Source organism: Ceratotherium simum, chromosome 18, assembly GCF_057802395.1.
Source record: "Ceratotherium simum simum isolate JZ-2026a chromosome 18, ASM5780239v1, whole genome shotgun sequence".
In the NCBI taxonomy this organism is placed as follows: domain Eukaryota; kingdom Metazoa; phylum Chordata; class Mammalia; order Perissodactyla; family Rhinocerotidae; genus Ceratotherium; species Ceratotherium simum.
In genome coordinates, this window is record NC_141917.1 from 58,096,792 (window position 1) to 58,119,169 (window position 22,378).

General features: G+C 51.9%; 1 protein-coding gene across 12 annotated transcripts in view; it reads left to right on the forward strand.

Moving 5' to 3' along the window:
• The first annotated feature begins 210 nt into the window (after window positions 1–210).
• Window positions 211–22,378, forward strand: part of EPS15L1 (epidermal growth factor receptor pathway substrate 15 like 1) — a 96,849-nt gene continuing 74,681 nt past the window's right edge. For all 12 annotated transcript variants that reach the window (XR_015555148.1, XR_015555147.1, XR_015555149.1 and 9 more), the window contains exons 1-4: window positions 211–263; window positions 20,837–20,878; window positions 21,067–21,156; window positions 21,629–21,676. Coding sequence is in view for 9 of the 12 variants with exons in the window: in XM_087443652.1 (XP_087299778.1) it covers window positions 231–263; window positions 20,837–20,878; window positions 21,067–21,156; window positions 21,629–21,676 (213 nt within the window). In the remaining 3 variants the exon portion in view is untranslated. The remainder of the gene's footprint in view (window positions 264–20,836; window positions 20,879–21,066; window positions 21,157–21,628; window positions 21,677–22,378) is intronic.

Sequence of the window (22,378 nt, forward strand, 5' to 3'; positions counted from 1 at the left end):
AGCGCCCCTCGCCCGCCCCGCCCCGCCCCGCCCCCTCCCTGCCCGGGAAGGGCGCGCGCGGCCCCGCCCTCGCCTCTCGCCCTACAAGGTTCGGCTGCGCGTGCGCGGCCCTACTTCGGCCCCGCCCCCTCCCAGGCCCGGCTGCGCGCGCACCGTCCTCCCCTCGCACGAGCGCGCACGCGCGGCCCCGCCCCCGTCCCCTGGCGCTCAGAGCCCGAGTCCGCGGGAAGATGGCGGCGCCGCTCCTGCCGCTCTCCCAACAGGTACGGGCCGGGCGGGCGGGCGGGCGGGGGCGCGAGGCGGGCGCCGCGGGGAGGCCGAGGCGCGGGGAGGCCCAGTCGGGCGGCGCGTGTCGCGTTGAGGGGCCTCCGCGGATCCGGGCGGGCGAGTGGGCGGGCGGTCCTGAAGGTGACAGGCTGTCGCGGCCCGCGGCCTCCCGCACCCGAGCGACCCTCTGCGTGCGGCGACCAGGCGGGGCTGCGGCGTCTGTCTGCTCGGCCTGGGGCTCGGGCCCTGCGGCACCGCTGCTCCCAGGCCGGGCGATGCGCGGCCGCGTTGGGTCCCTCCGGGAGGGGGACGAGGGGGGCGAGGGAAGCGAGCATCTCTGCCCGTGCGGCGGCCCCGCGAGTCTTTGTCTCCCGCCGATCCCGGTCCCGGCGCTGGGGCGGACGGTGTCAGCCGGCGTGCAGGGCAGAGCCCGCCGGAGCCCGGACCCGCCTGCAGCGCCATCGCAGACTCATCCTTCCTTCCCTGGGGAGCCGCTTCCGCCACCCCTGAACCGTGAAAGAGGGGACCGCACGTCTCCGGGCGTCTTGCTGCGTCCTCGGATCCGCCTGATGCTCTTCCTAAGGGGCAGTTTTCGTGGCGCGACACAGACGTGCATAGAAGAGCCGTGCGCCGGCAGCCCTGCTCTCTGGGAGGGAAGTCCATTCATTTATCCATCCGTCAGATATGCTTTGGGCCAGGTGCTGGGAGCGCAGCAACCGCCCAGACAGACAAGGTCGCTGCTCTCCTGGAGGTGACACTCTCGTGGGAACTAGAAACTACCTGTGTCCTACTAATAACAGCTACCTTTAATTGCTGAATAGCTGTGTTGTACCAAGCACCGTATGATAAGCACTTTGCCAGAATTATGTAGCACAGCGTCGACATTACGAGTGAGGACACAGGGTCACATCATCCTGTGTTCAAATCTTGGCTCCAGCTCTTACTTTTCTGAGTGTCTTGGACGAAGCTCTTATCGTCTCCACGCCTCAGTCACCTCATTTGGAAAAGGGAATATAAAAAATGTTGGTGTAATGTGAAGATTAAGCATGTAAAACACTTAGAACGGTGCCTGGCGCATCGGAAGCACTCGTTGATCCTATAATTATTATCATCATTCAATCGTCCAACAGATTTGGACATTTGGGAATAGAGCCCACAGCAGTAAGAATGCCAAACCCTAGGAGAGCTGATAGGCAGGTGGACATGACTGGTCAGCTGACCCAAGGAAAGAGACATGCATACCTGGTAACTCTTGCCGGGAACTGCCCATTTGTAACACTGTCACTAAATTGAAAGCATTGAAGACCAGCAGTTATTAATTAACAAGTTCTTGTAACAGATATGAAAGTGCTTTGTAATCCATTAAGCACCTTACAGATGTTGGGTATTATTGTTAATAGCCAGTTGCTACAGTTTAGGGTGTGTGTGTGGGGGGTGAAACTCAGGCTCATTTAATGAGAAAGTGCTCCCAGTTTTTTTGGGGAATCTTTTTTTTTTTTTTTTTGAGGAAGATTGGCCCTGAGCTAATGTCTCTTGTCAGTCTTCCTCCTTTTTTCTCCCCAAAGCCCCAGTAGATAGTTGTATGTCTTAGTTGTACATCTTTCTGGTTGCTCTATGTGGGATGCCGCCTCAGCATGGCTTGATGAGCAGTGTAGGTCCACACCCAGGATCCCGATGGTGCGAATTTAACCCCTACACCACCAGGCCGGCCCCGGGGAATCTTTTTTACATTTATCAAATTTTGACACTAGCCCTAATTTGAACTTTGATGATGACAATAGATAATGTTTATTGAGTGCTTTAGAGTTTATTAAGTGCTTTCTAATATGTTGGTGCTTATCTGCTCAAGGAAAAAGGATTCTTATTTTACTGATGAAGGATTAGGTTTAGAGGAAGGCAGTGATTGCTGCTGTCAGGTAAGGTATGCAAACCTGAATCAGGTCATGTGATTGACCTTCTTAGAACCTCTTGGAATAAAATCCACATTCCTTGCTAGGAAGCCCTGCTGGTCAGGTGCCTGCCAGCCTTTCCCACCTCCTGTTCTCCCTGGCACCCACACTGCAGCCATACTTGCTGCTTTTCTGTTCCTCCCATAGTCCAGGCTCTCTCTGTCCTTAGGGTGTCTCCACTGGCTGTTTCTTCTTCCTAAAGCACTCTTCCCTGTCATTCTTCCCAGAGGCCTTTGCTGGTCACGTGTCATAGGTAGCCCTCCCCCATAGCAGTGTGTCTTCCCCTCGGCACCAGTCACGGTCCACAGATGTCTGTGGGTCTGTTTGCTGTCTGTCTGCACATTAGCCAGGGCGCCCAATGAGAGCAGGCACAGGCCTCTGGCTCAGCGCTCCTGACCCTGTGCCCAGCAGCCAGGAGACGTCAGGTAAACCCGTGAAGCAGGGACCAGAGACTTGCACCACCCAGTGCCATCACAGGTGGCTTTTCTTCTCTGTGTGGGGTGGGGATGGGAGCAAGTTGAATGAGGAGCTGTTAGAGACTGGTAGCCTGGATCTTCTGGCCTCTGACAAGTTCAGGTCCCTGACTTCTGTGCTTTTTCCTGTTTCTTTCCCTATACGTTTGTTGAATGAAGGCATGCCAGGTTTTCTTCCTCTGGGTAATTATGTAAACATTTCTTTACACCTGTTCTTTTTTTTTTTATAATTTTATTTTTTTCCCCCAAAGCCCCAGTAGATAGTTGTTTGTCACAGCTGCACATCCTTCTAGTTGCTGTATGTGGGATGCGGCCTCAGCATGGCTGGAGAAGCGGTGCGTCGGTGCGTGCCCGGGATCCGAACCCGGGCCGCCAGCAGCAGAGCGCGAGCGCACTTAACTGCTAAGCCACGGGGCTGGCCCTCTTTACACCTGTTCTTAAGTGAAGCTCTGCACCAGGTGTTCTGTTGATCCAGGTGTGAGGCACAGCCCTACCAGGCGCTTCCAGGCTAGCTGGGGGCTCCCATGGGTTCACAGATAGTTAAGGTGAAGCATGGCTATGATCCCAGGATAATTTCTGGTTGGGCTGTAGGGCCCCCTTGGAAGGAGGAGGGCCAGGGGAAGGTGAGTGAAGCCATTAGCCTGTGGCTCTGCGGAGGGCGGGGTGCTCTCCCTCTGCCCAGCACTGCCTGCGCTGTTCCATCAGCGCCTTCCCTGGTCTGCTCTGTACTCCCCCATACCGGCTCTTCTGACCCTAAATATAAATCTTGTCAGTTTGAAGAGCTGGTAGTCCTCTCTCTAGGGGCGCTGTTTTCCCTCCATCAGCATCTCGCTGATTTATGTTTCTCCCCGCCTCTCTGCACAGCTGCCCTTCACCTCGCCAAAACAGGTCCTTAATTGCAGCCCACCCTGGAAACACACCCATGTCCCTTACCGCCTTGTACCGTGTGCTCTCGTAGCTTACTGATGACCTTGCCATCCTTAACCCCTTTGGCCTGTCCTTGGGGCCCGTCCTCCTTGAACCCCGAAACGCTTGTCACTGTAGTCCACCCGTAGGCCTCCACTCTCTCTTCTGCCCCCAGATTTTGGCATCCTTACTCTGTGCTCTCCTGCCTCTGGCGTTTCCCTGCAGAGCACCCTAAACCTGCCTCCGCCTCCCCAGACCCTTCTGGAGTCCAGCTTGTGTTTCTCCCTTGCCCTCACCAGCCTGATGGACTCTGGAATTGGCCACCTCTTTACCGCGCCCACAAGTTCAGGCTGGGGCTGTCCCTCTTCCTGCTTAGCCTCTCCCTCCTAGTTCATCCTACACCACTTCAGGATTCATCTTCTAAAACGCCTCCTCAAACACCCTGCTGCTCCAGAAACCTCCAGCAGCTCCCATTCCCCTTTCCCCCAGAACATCTGGCTTGACATCGCTTGGCCTGGCATTCTCACACCCTCTGTTCCCACTCCACCTGACCGAGCCTGGCTTGTTCTCCCACCATCTCCACAAAAACCCCTTGCTCTTCCCAATGCTTTCCAGCCCTGCCTCGCCTCCAAGGCTCTGTTGCTCAAACTTCATGCTGTGACCTCCTGCAGGAGCATCCTGTGTGCCCCAGAGGCCTCTTGGTGTCTTCTCGCAGTCCCGTCTGAACTGGAGTTTTCCCTCCAGTACCTTCTGTGGCCCCTGGGACCTAGGAAGCATGTGGTAGCTGGAGGAAAGCATCGGGCTCATTGACGCGAGTCGGCCCTGTGCCAGAGTTCCCTCTTCCTTCATCTCCACAGGCCTGTCTCATGTGCTTCCTGTGCTTCCGGTGCATCTTCTTGTTAATAGGTGACACATCCCACATATCATTCTAGGAGGTTTTTAGTTCCATTTTGCAAACGGGAAACTGAGACCCACGGAGATTAAGTAACTTGCCGAAGTCCCATAACTGGTGGGCGCGGAGCTGGGGTTGAACCCACGTCTGTCTGCCTGCAGAGCCCTGCTCCTCCTACTCTCGCAGGCGGCCTGCTGGGCACCCCGCCCACAGCAGCCCCCAGTGAATGTGTCTGGAACGAGTGCCGAGTGCCTGGGACACTCGTTTGTCCTGTGGTCCCTTGTTTGCTAGTCTCTCCGTCTTACTAGAATGCTAATGGCGACGTGGTATAAGTTGGTGGTAGAGAGCCAGGTTTTAGAGTAACATTGGGCCCCACCCTGTAAGAAACAGAATTCCCTGGTTTTCTGTCTGATTGACCTGCATCCTCCTGGTTTTTGTTGACTAAGTAGCTCCTATTCAAGCAAAAACATGTAAGTTTTGCCACCTTCACCACAGTTTCGAACTTTATTTATTTATTTATTTTTTAAAGATTTTATTTATTTATTTTTCCCCCCAAAGCCCCAGTAGATAGTTGTATGTCATAGCTGCACATCCTTCTAGTTGCTGTACATGGAACGCGGCCTCAGCGTGGCCGGAGAAGCGGTATGTCGGTGCACGCCCGGGATCCGAACCCGAGCCGCCAGCAGCGGAGTGCGCGCACTTAACCGCTAAGCCACAGGGCCAGCCCCAGTTTCGAACTTTAAAACAACTTTCCCATGCCTGGGTCTCAACCACCATCGGCTGGTCTGGGAAGTGCAGTGCCTGTTGGATCAGATGGTACTGGACAGCTGCGTGTCCACTCTCTGATGCCTCAGGCTGTGCCACGTTACTGTGCCAACAGACAGACACGAGCGCCTCATCCTGGTGAGAGTCCCCTCATCAGCCTCTGTCCAGGGGCTGCTCCCCGGCTTTCCTCCTTGACCTGACCCAAGCAGCCAGCATTCACGTGGAAAGCTGGGCAATAGTCTTCCTTAAATACTGAGCCCTATTATCATATTCTTTTCTAAAGACTGGTACCCAGCATTTCTCTAAGCCCCATCATCAGTTGAGGCCCCTTCAGGGTGCCTGTTTTTCAGTGTTAGGGTCCCAAGATAGTCTTTCAGTGCCCTCAGTTTCCCCACTGCAAATTGGGAACAGTACTCTGTACCTGTTTTCTGTGCCTCACCTGTTTTCTGTGAAATGTCAAGATCCCATGGAGAGATGGATGTGCTCTCAGAGTACCTTCCATTTGGGTGTCATGCTGTTCATTCAGCAAGTGTGTATTGGGCATCTTCTCTTTGCTGGGCACTGTCTGGGTAGTGGGATGTGGCAGTGACTCTGAAGACAACCCTGTGCCCTGGAACTGACAGTATAAGGAGGGGGTACAGACGTAAAGAAATGAGAAAATATGTATGTCATATGTCTGATGGCGGTGCAATCTGCACTGTGAGAACTGTAAAGCAGAGGGGGTCATGGTCAGAAACGTGAGGTTTGTGAAGTCCTCACCATGCAGGCACCGGGACTGAACAGAGAAGGCATTTGGGGTTGCTCAGTTTATCCTCCCAACTGATCACTGTGATCAGTTTTATCCTCTCTTTATAAAGGGGTAAACTGAGGCCCAGAGGCATTATATTTCTTGTGAAAGATCCCACCTGGCAAGCTCAGACTGACACAGCTTGTTTGAGCCAGGTCTGGGGCTCTGTGTTGCACTGTAGTTTCCTGCCTTGGAAATTGTTTTGTTTTTTTAGCTGCCAAGCATTACAACAGTGTGAGATCTCCTCATTTGTTTTTAAATAGTGGTCGTGCTACTTAATCACTAGATACTATAGAGTCTGGTGGAGAGAAGATCACTTGCTTAATTTTTTTTTTTTTTTTTGGTGAGGAGATCAGCCCTGTGCTAACATCTGCCAGTCCTCCTCTTTTTTTGCCGAGGAAGACGGCCGTGGGCTAACATCCGTGCCCATCCTCCTCCACTTTATATGGGTCGCCGCCACAGCATGGCTCGCCAAAGCAGTGCGTCGGTGCGCGCCCGGGATCCGAACCAGCGAACCCCGGGCCGCCGCAGCGGAGCGCGCGCACCCAACCGCTTGCGCCACCGGGCCGGCCCCTCACTTGCTTAATTTTTATTTTATTGTTTTAATCTCATCTCATTGGAAGGGGAGATGGAAAGGCCTCTCATCATCTTTACAAGAGGTCAGCAGCCTTCCCTGCTGGAGTGGGTGCTCTGTGCTTCAAGGCTGGTGCAGAAATGAGTGGGCCGCATCTGGCCCACAAGGAGGGTCGACTTGGCCCAGGCCACAGCAGAGGCTCAGGCCACGTGTGGTCTGGGCTGGAGGAGGGGCAGTTGACTTGCTTCCACTTGGGTGTGTTGGAGACGGCTACATAGAGGAGAAGGGGCATTTGGACTGGGCCATGGGGACCCTGGGAAGAGAGAGTGGAATGGCCTTTCTGACAGAGGCAAAGCAGAATGAGCAGAAGCCAAGAAGCTGGAATTCCAACTCAAAGGGCCAAATGTGAGGCTGGGGTTGGGAGTTTGAGGTCCATGTCCCTCTTTTAGTTAGGGCAACCTAGGGATGAAGGGAAGAAGGTGGTTTGGTAAATGGGACACAGGAGTCTGTGCCTGGCCTACAAATAGGCCTGAGACAAAAGGGACTGACAGAGTGTCTGCTTGCCCAGAGAGTGGCCAATGGCAGACGTGGGGGAAGAAAGGAGACCTGTGCTGTGCCCTGAGCTAGGCTGGCCTTGATTGCTGGCCAGAGAGGCATCCCGAAAGGCTGCTCCTGCATAGAGTGCTTTGCCAGCCATGGTAGTCCCAGCTCTTAATGCCACAGCAGTTGGAGGGAAGTAGAGGTTACAGATGACTACAAACAGCCATTTCCTCAGATTTCCGTCCAGCTCTGCCTCCTGAGTGGGATTGTTGTGTTCTTCATAGCAGAATTGATTTACCATTTACGTTTCTGATCAGCAGGACGAGAAAAGCCTTCCCGGGCACCAGGTGTGGGTGGTGCCAGGTATGGGCGGCTGAATGGGTTGAGACAAGACCCACCACCTTATAAGAGGCCCTCCAGGCCCTGCGAGATCCCCACATTTAGGTGCAGTTGAGAAGCAGCCCAGCTCCTGGGGATGCCACCAGGTTCTGTTTGCTGAGCACCTACCACGTGCTGGCTTGGCACCAAGGTGAATAAAACTGAGTCCCTGCCCTTCCGATGGGCTCAGCTGCAGCTGGGCACACTGATAATTAGGACACAGGCTGGCAGATGCCTTCAGCCCGCAGAGGTGGATTAATCACCTCCACTGGGCTGGAAATAGGGAGAGGAGGAGGAGGGGCCCTGCATCTCCCTTTTTCTTTTCCCTCCTCTGTTCTAGCAGGACTGGAGGAAGCAGACGTTTGTAGCCTTTCAGGACGCCCTCCTCCACCCTCTGACCAGCTTCCTCTCCTGTTCTCTGCCCAGTCAGCCCTTCCCTGACTCTAGTAACCCAGGGTCTCCTAGAACGGTGTTGGAGAGATTTGGGGTGCAGGTTTGGCCAGGAAGTAAGGGAGTGTGGTTGGACACCCACTTCGCACTGGTTCAGCATTGACTCCTGTCAGGGAGGCAGCATTGTTGTCGTCCCTGTGCTCGTTTCTGAAGAAGGAAACTGAGAAGGAGAGAGGGAAAACCACTGCTTTCAGGGCCCCCGGGGAGGTGGGCGCCTGCCTTGGACCACAGCCCCAAAGCCACATTCTCTCTTGTGGACACCACACTCTCCCGGGAGCAGCTGTGTCCCCAGCCCCTGAAGCAGGCAAGTGGTAACCGTCGTGGACTGAGGCTGCGTGCTCCGTATAGCAGCCAGGAGCGTGCTCGGCCTCTCGAGCTTCCTTGGATGGCGGGAACATTTTGTCTCTTGGGTGAGGAAACAGGCACCCGCTCCTCTGGTGACGGGAGTCAGTGCGCCCCAGGGCCAGTGCCATCATGGCCAGGCCCCCCTCCCCGGGGCGTCCGCTCCCTCTTCACTTCTGCTCTGGGAGGGCTTGGGAAGGGTTCTCTGATGTGCTAGTGACAGTCGCAGGCGCGCCTGTCCATCCATAGAAAATTGGCTTTTGTTAGTCCACACAGGATGTGCTTTTCAGTTTTACATTTCCAGTGGAAAGAGAAAACGCTGTTCTTTCAGATTATTTGTAAAAGGGGAAAGATTAAACAGGAAAAAAACTGTTGACAAACGAGTCTCCTCCCATGGAGACTGTTTAAGCAGGACTGTCAAGTTTGGGGGCAGGCTAGCCCTCTAAATGCCCCGCCCCCCCGCCGAGAATGGGCACTGTTTGTGGGTGGAGGGCCCAGAACCTGGTAGACCTAGGGATGTGCTACTGCAAACGTCTCTCCCTTAGAACGGCCTCTGTGCCCGAGGCGTGTCCCTCCATCCGTTTTGGACATGTTCTCCCTGGGGAAGAGCACCTGGAGGGCTGAGCTGACCCCACGGGTCCTGAGTGGGCCGGGCAAGCCTATTGGTGGCCGTGGTGCGAGTCCGTGCTGCTGTTTGGCTCACTCACACACCAGGCCAGGGAATCAGCATTTCTTTTTAGGCCAAGCCCTTTGTGTTGGCATTCAACTTTGTGGATTTAATTTTTTTTAATTGCCTTTTAGCCACTAGAAAGTATCCTTTAATTCACAACCACATAAGTGGGTTTTTGTAGTATGTACTTAACCTACTATGTGTGAAATTGTACGTTTTAAAAAAATAACCACTGAGACGAAAACTAGTAAGACTGCTCTGTGCAAGCTGTTGGCGCAGCTCAGCTGCCTAGTTGAGAGAGAGTGAGTAGGATATGTGCTACTATGTGTCCAACGCCCAGTGAGATATCACATCACTGGCAAGGATCATTTGGTGTGGCCAGCTGTAGGGACGATGATTGATGCCTGCAACACAGTCTGGATTAATAGCCTCGCCTGACTTCCTCCCCACCCCCTAAGATCTTTGTAAATAAAGCCTGTTCTGATGTCTCAGTAGTAATAATAATAATAACAATAACCATAATAACAGATGTAATGATGTCTTCCCGTCGTAGTGTGCCTTGCCTGCATATTTTCATTTGGTACTTACAGTAATCCTCAGGGCAGGCACTGTATTATTCCCACTTTACAGATAGGGAAACTGAGGCCCCGGGAGGCATCGTAGCTTGTCTTCACTCTGCTGCTGAGTGGTGGGGCTGTGTCTACCCGAGTGTTGACCACTTTGCATGCATCTCACGCTCTCCCTCCCGAGGCTCCATCTGAATCTTGCCCACTCCCTGAACAAACATTTAACAAAGGCCTGCTGATGGACCCAGCATCGTCCCAGGTGGGATGCATGTGAAACCTCCCCACACAGGAATTGAAAATGTAGGGGGTGCTGATCATTACAGCAGCTGCTATGTAAATGAGACTTGCAGAAGTGTCCCTGCTCTAAGTTCGGGGCTATGGGAGTGTTGGGGGGTGGGGAGACAGAGACACATTTCAATTGGGGGGAGTTTGGGAGGCGTCTTAGAGCAAGGGGATTTGCACTGCGGCCGGAAGGTAACTGGCCTTCAGCAGGCAGAGCCCCCCAGGCATAGGAAATAATTTGTGCCAAGACAAGAGGCGAAAGGTACCCAGTGTTCAGTAGAGCATCATCAGACCAGGAAGGGAGGTGGGGATTGAGTGCTGTGAGTGAGTGTATATGTGTGTATGGGGTGTGTGTGTGTGTGTGTGGAGTGAAATTAGCTTGGCAGGGGCAGGAGATGGCTGTGGGCATGTCAAGAACTAGGCCTGAGGTTGAGACTTCACACTCCTTGGCAACCGCGGAGGGTCTTTCCACGCAGGGGAGTGACCGTGTGCTGAGTAGAATGGAGAGAGGAAGCAGGCAAAGGCGGCGTCCAGCTGGGAGGTTCAGCCTGGGTCTGGGCCAAGGTGTGTGTGGAGTGAGGAGGGGTCAGAAGGCTGGCCCTTGCTACTGTCTACCTAGATCCCTCCCTGCTCTCCGGCAGGACAGAGCTCCATTCCTCTGCTGCCCCTGCCAGCGTGTTTGCTCTTCTGCCTTGTGTGTTGTTCCCTGAGCAGACCGTGACGCTCTGCTCTGTGGTGGCAGGGACTGTCCTTTTGCTCATGGTGGAATCCTGGAGGCTAGCTTGGTGTCTGCTGCCCAGAGGGCCCCCAGGCTCTGTGGGAGAGCAGTGAGCGCTGCGGGGCTGACAATCCACCACAGGGAGGAGGACGGGAGACACACAGAGGTGCTGACCTGATCTGGCTTGGGGATCCCTGAGTCCTGGACAGTGTGCGTGGTTAAGTAATGGCGAAATGTTAGGCCAGAGGTCAGAAGATGGCAGGGACATTAGAACCCCAGGGTGGCTGGTGTAGGAAAGGAATTTCGGGAAGGTTCAGGGCACACTTGGGGAAAGTTGGGAGCGCTGTAGGAAGTGGGCACCCTCAGGAAGGTGTAGGTGCCCTGCCCTGTAGGAGGCACTTATTGCTGAGCCATCGCCCCCGTGAGTCTCTCCAGGGCCTTGCTCAGGGCCTAGTCCCTTGTACGGAGGGAGGAAAGACAGAATGGAGTGGGGGCTGTTCTCTGAGACGCAGGGAGGAGTGAGGTCCAGGCAGTGCTGCAAGGAGGCTGGGCCATTTTGGATCTTAAGCAGCATTTTCCGGAGAAGGGGCTGGAATCTACTCCCTGCTCTGGCCTGGCTGCCTGGGCAAGGTCCTGGGGACCTCCTGGTTGCCGGCCCTTTCCAGTCCCATCCCAGCTGCCCTCTCTGTGGCTGCACTTGACCCTAGGCCCCTCCCCACATGCCTGTCTCTCCATCCCTCCAGTACCCCACTCCCTTGGTGTTTTCCCTCCAGTGGCGCCTCCTTCCATCTCCACTACGAGCCTGTCTCCCCCTAGCACTTCAGCGCGGGTCCCTTGTCTCCTATCTCCTTGGGCAGGCTCAGCCAGGCGGTGTCTGTCTCCCTGCCCTCACAGGTATGTCTTAGGGCTGCAGAGTAGCCCTCTGTCCTATCTTTTCCTGACAGTACTTGCCAGCCCTCTGTGTCTTGTCATGTCTAATGACATTCTCCTCCAGACCAGGAGCTCTGTGAGGCTGGGGGGGGGGGTCCCCTTATTCACCGCTGCACCCCCACCAAGGCCAGTGCCTGGAACCAGGCAGGCACTTGGTAGCTACTGCTTGAATGGAAGTGAGATTTCCACCTCGATGTCCCATAGGGATGTCCCAGAGAGACATACCTAGGTGAATGGCCCCCACTCCATGTATCTGCACAGTGAGTGGCTGCCTTCCTTGGGCCTCGTCCTCCTGGAGGACTGTGGCAGTCTCTCCCTGATGGCTTCCTTCCAGCCTGCCTTCTGTCACCCCCTCCGCGTAGCTGAGTGCATATTCAGTTCACCTTCTCACCTGCATGTCTGCTCAGGTCGCCTTCTAGATCACATTCCTGGCTTCTCAGCAAGGTGTGCGCAGGCCCTGTCATCTCCCCACATCCGCCCTGCCTGAAGCTGTGCTGGAGGACCCCGACCCCCCGCCCGTCCTTTCTGCCCCAGGAGCAGGAGCCTGCTTTGCCCGTCCCTCACCCCTTGCTGAGGCTCTGGAGGCCCCAGCTGGGCCTTCCGCTGTCATATCTCCTGGCACCCTGTGCTGTAATTACGGCTCCCTTTGCCTGCCCCTCTCCCCTTCTTGAGCCCAGAGCACTGTCCCACACACTTCTGTGTCCTCCATGCCTCCTCGTAGTATGAGCTCCACGTGTGTGTGTCGAATGAGTGAATGAGTGAGTTCACAAGTCCAGGAGGTAAGAACTGGCGAGTCCAAGGGCGGACCATCTTTTTAGGGAGTTTTCTGTGAAAGATGGGGGAGGTCAGTAGCTTGAGGTGATACTGGGATGGAGGGCATTTCTGGGGACAGGACACATTTTCATGTGGAGCTGGTGGAAGGAGAGCGAGGAGGGAGAGAACAGAACTCTAAAGCGGCCAGCATTTGGTGAGCACTGACTCTGTGCCAGTCTCTGGTAGTGGGGATGTTCATCCTCGTTTTCCAAATGAAGAAACTGAGGCACGCAGAGGCTGCTCACCCTCCCCAGGTGGGTTGCACAGCGTTCCAGTGGTAGAATAGGACTCGAGTCCACATCTGTCTGGTGGTGCTGTTTACCTCTGTGTAAGTTGCAGGCTTGGCATAGGTCCTGCATCCTGCATAGGGTGGTGTGTCCGGATGCGAAGGCTGCCTTGAGTGACCCCCCCCTTTTTTTTTTGTGAGGAAGATTGGCCCTGGGCTAACTTCCGTGCCCATCTTCCTCTACTTTATATGGGATACCGCCACAGCATGGTTTGAGAAGTGGTGCGGCGGTGCGTGCCTGGGATCCGAACCTTCAAACCCTGGGCCTCTGAAGCGGAGCGCACTCACCTAACTGCTTTGCCACCGGGCCGACCCTCGAGTGACCTTTGTTTCTCTCTCACTTCTGTTTCTGGTAGATGGGGCTCAGAGCGATGGTCTCCCAGGAGTGTTGGAACTGTCACACCTTGATTCCTGTCCCTTTCCCGACCTTTCCAGCCCCACCTCACGGCTCCTTGCCCTGAACGCGCTGCAGCTGTATTATTCACCTTGACTCTCATTGTGTGTCTAACCTTTCAGGGGTGGTTCTCTTGCTCCTTGGTTCTCCTTGTAGGTGAGGACTGCAGGCTTTACCCCACTGTGTCATGTCCCCACTGCAGGCCTTGAGTTCTGTGTGGGTCGGACAGAGGCCCCCGCGTCCTGTGCCTGAATGGCAGGCATGTCCTCTTCAGCTGGCCCCTCATCATGGCGGTCATTCGGGTCCTCGGAGAGAACTGTGTGTCTTCCTTCAGATCCTTCTTCTCCTTGCACTTCTCTCTTCTCCTTGCCTGTCCTATTTACAAAGCAGTGTGTGCTAATGTAGAACGCTGGAGAACTCAGAAAGCCGCAAGGAGGCAACCAGTTCACCGGTAGGAATCACCGTTGCCTGTGGTGTCCTTTCTGCCAGGTTTAGGTCCATGTGGATCTGATCGCCGCATGCTTCCAGGCAGGCCATAACTGCGTGCTGGTTTGGGCCTTCCCTTTTCGCTCAGCAAATACTTGACGATCGTACCCCGCTTGTAAACGCTCTGCCTGTACCATTTTCACTGCTCTGTGGTTTTCTGTCCCTTGGAGACACAGCAGTTTATTATTGGCTTAACCAGTCCTGGATGGTTTTCAACCCTTTGCTGTCACCTGCAGTCCCCACCCTCCAGCTGGGTGAACCGATGGAACCCTCTTGCCCTTACCGCCTCGTGCATATCTGGTTACTTCTTCAGGGTAGACTCTCAGCAGGAGCCCTTACAGTAGTGGGAAGGCACATACACGTGTGTGTGTGGGAAGGCACACGTGTGTGTATGTGGGGGAAATGTGCGCATGTGTGCATGTGTTCAAGAAATGCTTGTTTTTATTGTTTGACAAAACCATGATCCTGCGCGTGATAAAGCTCCTCTTTGTTTGTCACACTTAAACCTGAAGCCACTTGATCTTTGGGATCCTGGCCAGAGCAGAAACACATCAGATGTTGGTCTTTAATTATGTAACATTTTAAGCACACTGAAAGGAGAGGGAAGAGTTTAATGAACTCCTCTGTACCCACCACCCGTTTACAACAGATGCCAGCGTTTTCCAAATCTCTTTGCACCTGTCTACCATCCTTTGCCCTCCCCATATGCATTTTTGTTTTTTTTTAATCTGAGAAATTGTATTTCAATATGCATCTCTAACAGTTAAGGCCATTTTTCTTTATATAACCACAATGGCATATCACACCTTACACAATTATAATAATTCCTTAGTATTATCCAATACCCAGTCCATATTCAAATTTCCCTGATTGTCTAAAAATGTCACCTTGCATTTGGTTGTGAGGCCTCCTAAGTCTTTTTTTTTTTAATTTTTAAATTTTCAGATAATTGTAGATTCACATGCAGTTGTAAAAAAAAATAATGCAGAGAGATCCTGTGTATTCTTTAGCCTCTTTCCTCCATTGGTAACATTTTGAAAATCTCTGGCACACCATCACAGCCCAAACACGGACAGTCAGATGCAGCACAGTTCCATCCCCACAGGGCCCCTCCTGCTGCCCTGTTATAGCCTCTCCCACTTCCTCTCATCCCATGCCTTTGTCTGGCAGGCACTACTCTGTTGATTTCTGTCATTGCAGCCTTTTAATAATGTTGTATAATGGAATCATATAGTATGTAACCTCTGGAGATTGGCCTTTTTTCACTCAGTATAATCCTCTGGAGATTCTTCCAAACTGTTGTATGTATCAGTAGTTCATTCCTTTTCATTGCTGAGTAGTATTCCATGGGGGCAGCGGGACCACTAGTTCATGTAACCTTCCACCCACTGAAGGACCTCCGAGGTGTTTCCAGTTTGGGGCAATAATGAATGAAGTTGCTGTAAACATTTGAGTACAGCATGTTATGTGAACCTAAGTCTTCATTTCTCTGGATGAATGTCCAGGACAGTTGCTGGGTCATGTGATAGTTGCAAGTTTAGATTTTTTGAAGAAACTGCCAAGCTGTTTTCCAGAGTAGCTGTACCTTTGTACATTCCCACCAGCAGTGTAAGAGTGATCACGTTTTTCTGCATGCTGACACGCGTCACTATTTATTCTGTTAGGTGTGTAGTGGCACCTCACTGTGGTTTTAATTTGCATTTACCTAAGGGCTAATGATATGCTGACCATCTTTTCATGGGCTTATTTGCCATCTGTAGATCCTCTTGGGTGAAATATCCCTTCCTGTCTTTTGCCCATGTTCTTGTTGGATTGTTTGCTTTTTTGCTGTGGAGTTCTTTGTAGGTTCCAGATACCAGTCCTCTCTTGGATATGTGGTTTGCAAATATTTGCTTCCAGTCTGTTGCTTGTCTTTGCATCCTCTTATCAGGATGTTTCACAGAGTAAACATTTTTAATTTTGATGAGGTCTAATTTATCGATTTTTTCCTTTTATGAATCAGGCTTTTAGTGTCAAGTCTAAGAACTCTTTGCCCAGCCCTCGATCCTGAATATTTTCTCCTAAATGTTTTCAAGTTTTACGTTTAAGTAGGTGATCCATTTGGAGTTAATTTTTGTATAAAGTGAGACTTTACATCAAGGCTCATTTTCTTCCTCTGGTTGTCCAGTTGTCCAGCACCATTCGTGGAGCAGCCTCTTTCTTCCTGAGTGGCTTTTGCACTGTTGTCAGAAGCTGTTGGGCACGTCTGGTTAGGTCCGTTCCTGGGTTCTCTGTTCTGTCCCATGGTTCTGCATGTCCATGCCTCCATCACTGCCACACCATCTTGATTCCTGCAGCTGTATAGCAAGCCTTGGAATCAGGGACACTGATTCCTCACACTTTATTCTTCTTTTTCAAAATGGTTTATGCTATTTCAGTTCCTTTGCCTTTGTATATATGTTTTAGAATAATCTTATTTTTAGCTACAAAAAAATCTAGCTGGAGTTTGGTAAGAATCCAATTAAACCTGCATATCGGGGCGTACACATTTCCCACGTGTGGGTGCACTGCCCTCCAGAAAGGCCAGTCAGTTTATCTTTCCACTGGCAGGGCCCACAACATGTGTTTCCACCTTGGCCAACCCTGCACAGCACCTCCCTTTGACTTTGCCAACCTGATAGCAAACGCTGGCATTTCACTCTATTTTGCAATATATAAATTGAACATTCCCCCTAACTTTGCTGCATCTCTTCTTTCTGAGTCGCCTTTTTCTCATTGTTTGCTCATTTTTTCATTGGGATATCTGTCTTCTCCTTGTGGTTTGTAGAAGCTCTTGCTCACATCCAGGTTCTCCCTCTCCCGGCAGTGTTTACCATAGCTCTGGTTTAGAAACCTCTGATGGGGCAATTGGAGAGAGCTGTCAGTTCCGGGGGGGGTGAGGGATGCCCAGTGTTTCCTGACGCTCTTGGAGCGCTGCTGAGTTACGTCCTAGTTTCCTCAGCTGCAGAATGTGGCTGTGCACACAGCTGAGATAGGATTGTGCAAGCAGTAAGGGGGACTAACTCTAAGTGGAAGGCAAAAATACAAGGATTATCCAGCCAGCACTTCTCCAGGCCCTGTTTTTGTATTAGCATCTGGTTTTCCAAGTAGGAACTCAGACCGGGATGTCTTGTGGTGTTACGTGACTAACTTCCAGCAGGACTTGGCACCAGTGTTGAAAAAAACAGCCATTATGGGGTCTCAGTGTTCCTGGGGAAATGGCAGGCTGTGCTGGTTTGCAAGTCATTTTTTATGCTCAAGTCGAGTCTTGCACTTTCACCTCTTCTGTTGGATAAAATGCATCATCACATAATCACGTATGTGCATCTTCCCAGGCAAGAGTGCGTGGGAGGCCATGCTGTGGCCCAGTGCCTGGCTCTGCCAAGCCTGAGCTGTTTTTGCAGCATGCAAAGTAGGTTAGGGCCACACGGCCTGGATGCTCCTCTGGCTGTCACTCACTCTGTGACCCTGGGCAAGGTAACCTCGGTCTCCCTGCTTGTAAGTTGGGGCTAACACTATTACCTGCCTCATGGCATTGTTGGGAGGATTAAATGAGGTGCTGGATGAAAACAGTGCTCACTAAGTGTGATCCATCATTTATCAGAACAAGGAGCTATAGATACTCTTCTAAAAGTTTTAAAATGAAAACGAATTTGCTTATGTCGTTTTAAGGCAAACAAAGCCAGCGATTTTGCTGTGTTTTGCGTGAAAGAGCATACTTCCGTCAGATGAGAATTCTGCTGCCTCCAGGCATAAGTGTTAGGAGGAGTCCTGCCTGTGGACAAATGTAGGCATCAGAGCTGGGTGGACTCAATCCTGGGAGGATTCGGAGTGTCTACAACCCCGATCCTCAGAGGGTCTCCCCTCCAAAGTAGTTCTGCTGTATTCCTCACGTCAAGCTGGTTTTCTCCAGTGTTAAAATCGCATGCGCTCACACAAACTGTGATGTTTTGAAGCCCTTTCAACAGAGGGACGTGAAATTGTTCTCTGACATGCTTCCCCTCCCTGTCGCCCCACTTGGAAGTTGTGTCTGGGCTGGAGGGCAGAGTGAAGAGGCCACAGGAACTTTCCATGTTCTCTCTCTTAGTACTTTAAGACACGATGAGCAACTGAAAGGTAGAAGTGAAAGTTATATTGAACCTCATCCATAAATCAGACTCTGTGGAGTTGAAGATGGCATCTTAGCGCTGTGGGCTGGTGATGGAGGGTGCATCCTGGCTGGGTCTGTCTTGCTTCCGTTCTCTTTTTTTGGTGAGAAAGATTCACCCTGAGCTAACATCTGTTGCCAATCTTTCTCTCTCTCTTTTTTTTTTTTTTTGCTTAAGGAATATTAGGCCTGAGCTAAGGTCTGTGGCAGTCTTCCTCTATTTCGTATGTGGGTCGCCGCTGCAGCGTGGCTGATGAGTGGTAGGTCTACGCCCGGGATCCAAACCCGCAAACCCGGGCCACCCAAGTGGAGCGTGCCGGACTTAACCACTATGTCGCAGGGCCAGCCCCCTTGCTTCCCTTCTTGAAGCCATTGCCAAGCCTTCTGCAGCCCTGTTACACTGAAACCTTTGTCCCCTGGCCCGTTCCCTTTCTGCTTTGGCCCCGGGCTCAATTTGGGGTCAGACGTGGGTAGGCAGCTCTGGTGCCTGTTCTCAGCATGCAAAGGGCTCTGTCCCAGCAGCCGTGACACGCCCTCTGGGAGCCACTGCCTGCACTGGTGTGCTGGTTGTTACCGAGGTCTCTGCATGGGGGCCGGCCCCACAGACTGCCCGTCACTGGGGGATTCGTGGCGTTAGCAGCGTGCATCTTCAGCTCTGTTGCAGTGGCATCTCGGGCAGCTTGCAGATGTGACTCCACCGTCCCCGGGAGGGTGCAGTGTGGTAAGAGGATGTGGCCATTAGAGGCTGGTGTTTTCCCTCTTCTGCTTTCGCAGTACCTGAAGTCTGTGTAATTAAATCAAAACCTCTACCTGCTGTCATTGTCCCAGCTTACGCAACGTGATTCCCATAGTTAGAGAGGAGTGGTTGAGGCATACTCTCTGATTTTCTGTCAGTTGTAGATCATTTGGGATCAACACCTGGCCCTAAGCTGTCTGTGGGATGAGCCCTTAGCACAGACAGTTGGAGCTTTAGGTCTGGTGCTTCAGAGCCTTTTCCAGACTATTCAGGGTGTTGTTTCTCTTGATTGTGGATCTTGTAGCTCAGAAGCATTTGGAAAGTTAGAGATGGTTGTTAACCCTGTATGCCCCAAATATCATAACTCTTTTGTCACTGAAATCTTGGAAACCTCTCACTTGGCTTACCATGAGATCTTAAAAGAAAGCCTACTGGAAATGCACTGATTGTTGGCAGGAATGGGACTTTTATCGTCATAGTGGGGGACCCTGGGGTCTGTGCATTCCACTTCTCTGAGCCAGTGGCACGTGATGTGCTGCCTGGACCTGGGCGCTGTCACCTTGACTGGCAGATGACAAACAGCCTATGTGACTTTGCTTCCTCTCTCGGCCTTACACCTCCCGGGGATGTGCTTTGAAAGCCTGCGGAGCTTTAAGCCTCAGAGGCCACACAGGGTATGATGGTGGACACTGCCATCTGAGGTCATGAGAAGCTGAGGGTGACAGCCTCCTGCAGTGGTATTGTTGGCGAGGAGGGCAGCCGGCCGGGGCGCTGCCATGCTGTGCACCTGCGTCTCTCTGCTTCTCACTGGGGCCGGCTCTTTCCTCTCTTGGGCCAGCGCTCCTTGCCCTCCAACCTTTCTTGCTTTTCACATTGTTTAGTTTTTTCTGCCTTTTCGGGATTTCCCCCTTTCTTTCTTCTTTTTTTTTTTTTTAAAGATTTTATTTATTTATTTATTTTTCCCCCCAAAGCCCCAGTAGATAGTTGTATGTCATAGCTGCACATCCTTCCAGTTGCTGTATGTGGGACACGGCCTCAGCATGGCTGGAGAAGCGGCGTGTGGGTGAGCGCCCGGGATCCGAACCTGGGCCGCCAGCATCGGAGCGCGCGCACTTAACCACTAAGCCACGGGGCCGGCCCTCTTTCTTCTTTTTCTTTATGTTTTGGCTTTCCTCTCTCCCCTTTTGGGTCTCGATGCCCTTTTCCTTCTATTTTTATTGTCTTGGTGTTGTTCTTGGCACTTTCGCTTCTTTGCACATTCGCAGGTATTGGCATCCCCCAGAGAAGCTGACTGTAATCGGGCATTATTTTTAACCTGAAATGACTCTTAACAGCACAGCAAGATGCAAGTGTTGGGCTGGTTCAAATCCAGTGATTGTGACTGGACAAAACTCACCTCCCCCTGGTCTTATTCATTATGAAAAATCGAATGAAGCATTCAGAGACTTTGAAAATAAACACTGATCCCACCTCTCATCCAGCACTCCTCTTTCCTGGCTTTTTTCTCTTTAGTTGTTTACATACCTGTTCTTCTATACGATTAAGCTTAATTGTGTTGTCTTCACTTTTCTTTGCTCACTAAATCAACAGCAGGTTTGCGGACTGCTTTTTTCCCTTCCCACAGTAAAACACCAACATGTGTAATTCTTTCTAGCCAAAATCTTAGTAGCAGCTTAATTCCCACCTCCCCCGGCTACCCCGCCCCCGACTGGGGGACGGCAGGAAGAAGGCCATGGACACTGTGGGAAGTGTCAGCCCTCAGTCGCCAACCAGACTGAATCCAGGTGTGGCCTCGCCTGGCCACGTGACCTAGACGAGGTGCTTACCTTCTTTGAACAGCCATGTCTTAGGGATCTGATGGTCAGAATGTGGAGTTTCTTCTGTGCTGGGCTGAGGACTTTGAACTTCCTGCCTCCCATGGTGAAAGTGATCTCTGTCGAGCTCTCTCCCAGTAGGGGCAGGTCAGTGTGCATTTTTGCACAGTCCCTGGGGGGCTGGTGTAGGACAGGATGGGTGGGGATGAGACCAGGGGCAGGGAAACCGGTCTGAAGCTTGCATGTCTGGTGATTCATGATGACGAGCAGAAACTCCTGCTCTGATTCCGGAGCCAGAGACCTATCTCAAAGGATAGGGGTTTCTTTTCACTCTGAGTTCCTGGACACATTGAAATCCCATCGTTCAGCAAATGGAAATCGACTCTGGGCTGCTGCTCCTTCCTGAATGACCGTGTTGTTTGTGCTGGAATTGGGACTTATTAAAGAGCTTTAGCAATTTCTTTTTCTAAATCGAGTAAGTGTGACATCTGTGTCTGAAAATAAACTACAGTCTGTGTATAGAGGACATTTAAAGTGCATACATTTTGATTTTCACTATTGTGTACTTTGGTAATGACAAAACTGAGAGGACGACACTTGTTTTAGAGAGGGATGTGTCCATTTTTGACCAGTATCTGTGGTTTTGTTTACAGATTCCCACTGGAAATCCATTATATGAATCTTACTACAAGCAGGTAAGTTTCACTGGTGTCGTTCTGGATTGAACTAGAAGGCGAGTGACTGGAAAGCGCAATCCTGAATTGAAGCCCACCGGGGCCTTCGATCCCTTCCTGTTCTCTGAATTATCGGCCAACAGTCAGTGTGATGCTTTACCTGCTGCCCCATCTGTTGAACCTCATCTCAAATGTTGCTCCCATTCCAGGTAGACCCAGCATACACAGGACGAGTTGGGGCGAGTGAAGCTGCGCTGTTTCTAAAGAAGTCTGGGCTCTCAGACATTATCCTTGGGAAGGTATGTGATGAGCGGTAGTGATTTCTCTTTAGCGGCCACCCTCAGGGCTCCACTGACAGATGAAGGCCAGCCTGTGCAGACCCCTCTTTGTGGGGTCTACACTCCTCTTGGGGAATGGGATGGCCACTGCGAGCCTCTCAGGGCTGTAACTGGTGGATCCGAATGCTCTGATGGCAATTGCCACCTGCTGCTTAGGTAGCAGACAAGAGGCCTGAGTGCTTTTGGGGTCTTGACAGCTTATGGATTTATGTTGGCTTTGGAGCTGAGTGGACCTGGCTGTTCTTGGGGGTCTGCTACTGACCAGCTGTCTGCCCTCGGGGGGAGGGAGGGGTGTGGGTCATTCACCTGCTCCGAGTTTGGGGCCTCTCTGGACTACCTGTAAGGCCCACATGCAGCAATGGCGGCTCCTGTGTTGTGAATAAATGGGTAATGATTGACGGTCACCCTCACAAGCATTTTTGTGTTTCTGCAGATATGGGACTTGGCCGACCCAGAAGGTAAAGGGTTCTTGGACAAACAGGTATATACACGTATACACAGAGCAAGTGGAGGCACTGGGCCAGAGCCCCCAAGGCCAGGTCACCTCTGCGCTTCCTTCTTCGTTGTCGCCGCTGACAAGTATTTCTAGACATAAGGCAGCCATCAGACTGTTAAAATGGAAAGGTTTCATTTCGAAATACAGGTCTTTTGAACACTTGGAGCCATCTTTCATGGTTAGCGTATCTTTCAATATTTTGTATGCTTGTAAGCAATTAAAATGTTTTAAAAACTTTTTATTTTGAAATAACTTCAGACTCTCATGGAAATTGCAAAAATAGTTTAGAGAGTGCCCGTGTATACTTCCCCTGCTCCCCCAGTGAGAGCAGCGTACGTCACCGTAACAATGTGCTCAGAGCCAGGTGCAGCACTCAACCAGAGGCTTACTCAGAGCTGACCCATTGTACATGTACTTTTTTGGGGTTTTTGGTGTGTATAGTTCTATGTAATTTTATCGCTTGCGTAGATTCGTGTAACCACCACCACAGTCAGGATACAGAACTGCCCCAGCACCCCAAAGACTCTCCCTCATCCTGCCCCTTGGTAGTCACACCCTAAGCCCTGGCCACCACTGGCTCCTCTCCATCCTAATTTTGTCATTTCGAGACTGTTCTATAAATGGAAGGTATAGGCCTTACAAATGATTTTAAATGGTCATATTTTAGTTTAGTTCAGCCTTTCCCCA